At 32.5% G+C, this 6494-nt stretch overlaps 1 protein-coding gene across 1 annotated transcript; it reads right to left on the bottom strand.

Annotated features, from left to right (window-relative positions):
- Window positions 1–1987: 1987 nt before the first annotated feature.
- LOC133174758 (uncharacterized) lies at window positions 1988–4189 on the bottom strand. The gene is made up of 2 exons (XM_061309854.1): window positions 2593–4189; window positions 1988–2249 (listed from the first exon to the last, which is right to left on the bottom strand). The coding sequence occupies exons 1-2, from the start codon at window positions 3806–3808 to the stop codon at window positions 2203–2205; spliced, it is 1263 nt and encodes a 420-aa protein (XP_061165838.1). The 5' UTR covers window positions 3809–4189; the 3' UTR covers window positions 1988–2202.
- Between the last annotated feature and the right edge of the window lie 2305 nt (window positions 4190–6494).

Genomic DNA, 6494 nt, shown 5'->3' with positions numbered 1-6494 from the left:
CACAATATGCTCGTGTTCATATGATAAATATTAGATAATGAGAAATATTTTATAATGAGAAAAATGTTTCAAAAGTAATATTTACAAAAAATAATGATAAAAAAGTATCAAATGATTTACATTCTGATTTTATAATGATCATGAACCAGCATGTGAGTGCCTGTGACCAGTACATAACGTTTATCAACATGGGACTTAAGTATTTTTTATGCCCCGCCATGAATATGGCCGGGGCATATAGTGTTTGTCATGTCCGTCTTCCGTCCTTCCGTCCTTCTGTCCTTCCGTCCTTCCGTCTGTCCTTCCGTCACACTTTGCGTTTAGCTCTGTTCAAAGCTCAGTTTCAAAGAAACTATCCAAGATATTTTTATCAAACTTCATATGCTGATAGATATTGATGAGGGCTATGCAACTGCATCAACATTTTTTGACCTTGACCTTTCCTTTGACCTTGACCTCACTTTTCTTAAATTAGTGTTTAGCTCAGTTTTAAAGATACCATTCAAGATAGTGTAATCAAACTTCATATGTTGATACATACTGATGTAAGCTATTCAATTGCATCAACGTTTTTTTGACCTTGACCTTTATTTTGACCTTGACCGCACTTTTCTTAAATTAATGTTTAGCTCTGTTTTAATGAAACCATTTAAAATATTTTTAACAAACTTAATATGCTGATACATACTGATGAGAGCTATTCAACTGCATCAATATTTTTTACCTTGACCTTTCCTTTGACCTTGACCTCACTTTTCTTAAATAAGTTTTTAGCTCAGTTTTAAAGATACCATTCAAGATAGTGTTATCAAACTTCATATGCTGATACATACTGATGAGAGCTATTCAACTGCATCAATATTTTTTGACCTTGACCTTTCCTTTGACCTTGACCTCACTTTTCTTAAATTAGTGTTTAGCTCAGTTTTAAAGAAACCATTCATAATATTTTCATCAAACTTCATATGCTAATACATACTGATGTAACCTTTTCAACTGCATCAACATTTTTTGACCTTGACCTTTCCTTTGACCTTGACCTCACTTTTCTTAAATTAGTGTCAAACTTCATATGCTGATACATACTGATGTAAGCTATTCAACTGCATCAATATTTTTTGACCATGACCTTTCCTTTGACCTTGACCTCACTTTTCTTAAATTAGTGTTTAGCTCAGTTTTAAAGAAACCATTCATAATATTTTCATCAAACTTCATATGCTAATACATACTGATGTAACCTTTTCAACTGCATCAACATTTTTTTGACCTTGACCTTTCCTTTGACCTTGACCTCACTTTTCTTAAATTAGTGTCAAACTTCATATGCTGATACATACTGATGAGAGCTATTCAACTGCATCAATATTTTTTGACCTTGACCTTTCCTTTGACCTTGACCTCACTTTTCTTAAATTAGTGTTTAGCTCAGTTTTAAAGAAACCATTCATAATATTTTCATTAAACTTCATATGCTAATGCATACTGATGTAACCTTTTCAACTGCATCAACGTTTTTTGACCTTGACCTTTCCTTTGACCTTGACCTCACTTTTCTTAAATTAGTGTCAAACTTCATATGCTGATACATACTGATGAGAGCTATTCAACTGCATCAATATTTTTTGACCTTGACTTTTCCTTTGACCTTGACCTCACTTTTCTTAAATTAGTGTTTAGCTCAGTTTTAAAGAAACCATTCATAATATTTTCATCAAACTTCATATGCTAATACATACTGATGTAACCTTTTCAACTACATCAACACTTTTTGATCTTGACCTTACCTTTGATCTTGACCTCACTTTTCTTAAATTAGTTTCTGAATCAAACGTCATATGCTGATACATACTGATGTAAGCTATTCAACTGCATCAATATTTTTTGACCTTGACCTTTCCTTTGACCTTGACCTCACTTTTCTCAATTTGTGTTAAAATGTTGCATTACTAATATACCCTTGGCGGGGCATTCATGTCCTATGGACATATTTCTAGTTAATTATTGGACAGAATAAGACATCACTAAGATCAACAGGATCCAAAACGATACTTCTACTTTGTCATATATCGTACTAGGCATTTTTATCTTAGTGCAATGGTATTGTGATATTATATTCATGTTATCATAGATATTTAATAGGAAAAATTCAATAGTCATATACAAGAATCTACATCTCTGTTCATTCTCATCGAATCCATATCAATCTTTCGAGAAAACGCCTGGTAAAGGAGTGCAGTTAAACATATCTGAAATGACATCAAAATATGATAAGAGACGGAAACATGAAAAACAAATTTAAAAGATATATATCTTAATTCTTTTATACATCTACCTTATATTATTTTAGATTAAACATTTGAACAAAAGAATAAACATATGAAAAGAAGAGGAAAAGTAAGTTGTGCATATGGATTTAATATATAGTGCACGATATGTCCTTAAATTTACATTTTATGCCAAAAATAACTGAAATATGTTATGGTATTGCGTAGAAAAACGTGTTGAATTCACAATTATAGAATATTATATATAATATCATGTTTATTTGTTTTAAACAAAATGCATATCAAAATTATTCTGAAAGATTACCTATGCAATTGTCTGGCCACTTTAGGAGCCTACAAGCATATATTCTGTTTTTGCTGTATGACCCAATCAATAGAATTTGAGTTTTATCATCATAACTCAGGCTCCGGGACTCTTTAATTCTTTGTTGGTGCGCGTGTGCATCTGGCAGTGAAAGGATATGACCATCCTTGTCAATCATGTGAACTATGTCAAGGCCGGTATCACAAACTAAGATATTAGAATTCGCGTCTGTACAGATCCCACGTGGTATAAAGAGTGGCCAGGATGGAGGTCCTCTGTATGAGAAGCGATATTTTCCTCGACGGTCTGTCACTACAACACCAAGGTAATAGTCAGAAACAATGACATCGCCATTTTTGTTTTCTGTGATGTACATTGGAAAGGCGTATAAGTCCTCCCCTGTTTTGCTGTGTTTGATGTTCTGGACTAACTGACCGTCGCTATTGTACCTTGTTACCTTGGCCTCTGTGTATTTACCAGAATTTTTATCATATTTTCCCATCCCAACCAGAAGATCTCCATTGAGGCGGGAACAATATACGCAGACTGGATCCCATGGTTCTGTTTTCGATATTAGTCTAATTTTTATTCTTTTGTCCGTAGAGAGCTTGTTTATGTTATAATCCTTGTCTATATATATGAGCTCTCCTGTAATATTCACTGAATGCACTCCCCACACACTGTTTATTTCTCTGAGGCGATGTAAAGTGCCGCCTGTTTGATCTGTCAAAATGAGATTTTGTTTATCACTGACCCAGACCATTTGTGGTGTTACTCTAGAAATGTGATTACACTCAACGACACCTGTAACTGTTATGTATAGCTTGATTTCAGCTGTGGATACCATTTTCCGCAGTTGTTCAATTCTCATTACTCCTTTTCTTTTAGTCTCATTAATTTCAATGTCTCCAACTAACCCTGTCACATTATCTAGATTGATGTCTTCAGTAGGGTAAGATATCACAGTGTCAAAGACGTTCCTTTTTGGGGGAACGGGCGTTCTCTTTATAAATAATAGGAACTGAACTGGTCTTTTTGTTAAGTGCTCAAATTTATGTTCATACTTCTGTACTGCAGAAATATGTCTTTTGAGGATTTCCTTTTGTTCATGTAGTTTGGGGATCAAATACGATATACATTTACATATTTCCTCATGATGAACTAAATCCATTTTGTACTTCAATTTCTGAACTTTGTACTTCATGCTTATCATCATATTTAACTCAATGCCTAGAGTTTCTCTTCGGCAAATTCCAACATCAGAATTGATTGTTTCCAGGATAGTGCAACTGCTGGGGATTAACTTTTTTTTAACATTTGCAAATATTTCTCTGCTTTGTTGTCTTCGAGTTTTAAAAATTGATTTGATACTTTTGGTGTCATGTCGCCTATGTTTCAAACAAGCTGAACAGAAAGGGAGATCACATGTCACACACCAGTGTACATACTTCTTATCTGGGTGTTTTTCACATATGTCAGGCCTATTTAATGCATTGTTATTTAAACCCCATAAGTCCAGGTTGTCGAAGTGCAGTTGTGTACAATGGACATTGTGACATCGACTGGTGAAGTGGTTGTTATTTTTGAAAAATTTTATTTCTTTTTGATGTGCTGTCAAAGTATTCCCCATGATGAAATTACTCTACAATACAAAATGAACTACAATCGTTTGTAGAAAAAAAAAAACATTTCCGTATAAGTTAACAAGAAAGTTAAGTTATATGCTATTAACTTTTTCACTGATGTGTCAATTTTTATTGGTGATTGTGCATTATATTTTCTAGCCTTGTCACATGCGGCGAGTATTATCTTTTTTTTTTTTATCTACAATTGTCCTTTAAGTCCAATTCCGTCAAGAGAAATTGGATACTTTTTGATTTTAAAAGTTTCATGCATAACATCTATATGGCTTTTATGAAATATAATTTACCAAAAGAATTTAATGTAGCAATTATTTTTTTGTGCTTTGAGTTGGTATTCTTCCTATCACACGAGGTTTCACAGCAGGATATGGAAAGTAATTCTTAGTATAAATGAATTTTGCTGCTTTCATAATTGTACGTATACTCAAAAAGCACTTCAGATCAAATCAGAACGAATAATTTTTTAAGTAATTCTGAAAACAAGATTTATGATAAACAGTTTTCATCCCTAGATGCAACATGTATGCAATTTTGGTCTGATAGAGCTTGCAGTTACTTGGGAATGGACTTATCTAAAAATTTTAAACTAGTAGCTTATTCAGAGAAGAACGAGGGCGCTTTTGATTGGCATACGGCAGGAATATGGGCTCACTTGAAAAGTGAAAATTTCATTATCTGTCACATGAAATTTTAGCATTCTTTTGATATATCGGGTTCCTGTAAAATAGGAAAGGGAAATATTTTCCCGATATTGTATTTTGATTTCCTAAAAAAGAACTTGAAAATTAGCTAGATGGATCATTTGGTAGAAAATGTTACATTTTGAACATTTTTCTAAAAAATTGCTATCTCTCCATGATTTTGAAACGTTGTTTGTTTGCATTTTAATTCAAAGAACATTTGTAAAAAATGGAGAGAAGACCCAGAGACAATAAAAAATGTACTTTTTCCAAAACAAAATCCAATGTGTAAATGCGGTGCTTCATTGTCGCTTTAAAAACCACAAAGTGTGTGGAGCGGTGATAGCTCAGTAGTATGCGTTACCCGTCCAGTGCACTATTAATATCAAAGAACTATTTTTCCTTTGATCCTCGCATGGAGCGTTAATATGTTTTTAGTACAAACAATCAATTCTTTTGTCAGTTTAATGTTATGCACTGATTTATTTTCAAATAGATAAATTCTGGTTCTGTTGCACCAAAAGCTAAAGTAATTCTTCCAATCTACTTATACTTTAATATATACATGTAATTGCATTTAACTATACCCTATAGGTGTTTATTGTTTATGTGAAGCGTTATTAAATTTTACATGTAGTATTTATTAAGATAAGCGGACTGATATATTAAATTCGACAAAGTATTTCAAACTAAATCTAACATTTTTCCCATGTGCATAACTTTGTAAAGAGTGCTCAGCTGTGGTCAGTCGACCAAATCGTAGACATTTAAACTATAAATGTTTCGTACGCCTTATTCCTGCAGATCACATGCCAAACACGCCCATCTTCTTTTAGTCAAATCTAGCTGATTGAGGAGAGTTATTTTATATCTCATATTTAGCTAAGTTTTAAAACAAAAACATTTTTGTACACATGGAAATAAATCTTTATCGTTTATCAGACAGATTTACAACCTCTGACAATATGAAAATAATAGCAATGGAATTGATAAATCTTGTACCTGAATATTTTGCCAATTTTCATAAACTTGATAAATATTTGACTATGTTTTGTTATAAAATACACGTTCACCTTATCTTGTTGTTAAAAATATACTATAGAATCGTCATAATTATACAAAAATACTACGCGTATTAACAATTAAACCTTGCACCAGATAAAAAGCATTCTGATTTTTTTTTTCAGAATAATTTATAATATTGTTTTTGAATCAAATTCTTTTAAAACATGAACAACAATGTTAAAATATTTTTAAATTCAAAACATTTAAAGACAATTGTGTTACATATTCAAGATGGGCCTCGGAATAGGCCTCGGATAATTTTTAAAAGTCATTCTTGAAAAAAGATATATGATAAACAGTTGATTCTGGAGGGTTATTTTGGCATTTGCAATTAAATAAATAATCGTAATTTAGAATTCGATAAGATTAATATTCTATTTAATTATGGAAGGGATACACGTCCTTTTCCACTCCTTGTATCTTCCATCCTCTCATTTTCTTTCTTCCTCTCCCTTCTTCCCTCCCCTTCCTACATATACAAAACCCTTTTCCTCCCCAGTTCAATTATCCCCCT

Source organism: Saccostrea echinata, unplaced genomic scaffold (genome assembly GCF_033153115.1).
Source record: "Saccostrea echinata isolate AGI-Se365-2 ecotype Australia unplaced genomic scaffold, CSIRO_AGI_Sech_v1 ptg000059l, whole genome shotgun sequence".
NCBI lineage: Eukaryota > Metazoa > Mollusca > Bivalvia > Ostreida > Ostreidae > Saccostrea > Saccostrea echinata.
Note: the sequence above shows the minus strand (reverse complement) of the source record. Positions and strands in the feature narration are given on the sequence as shown.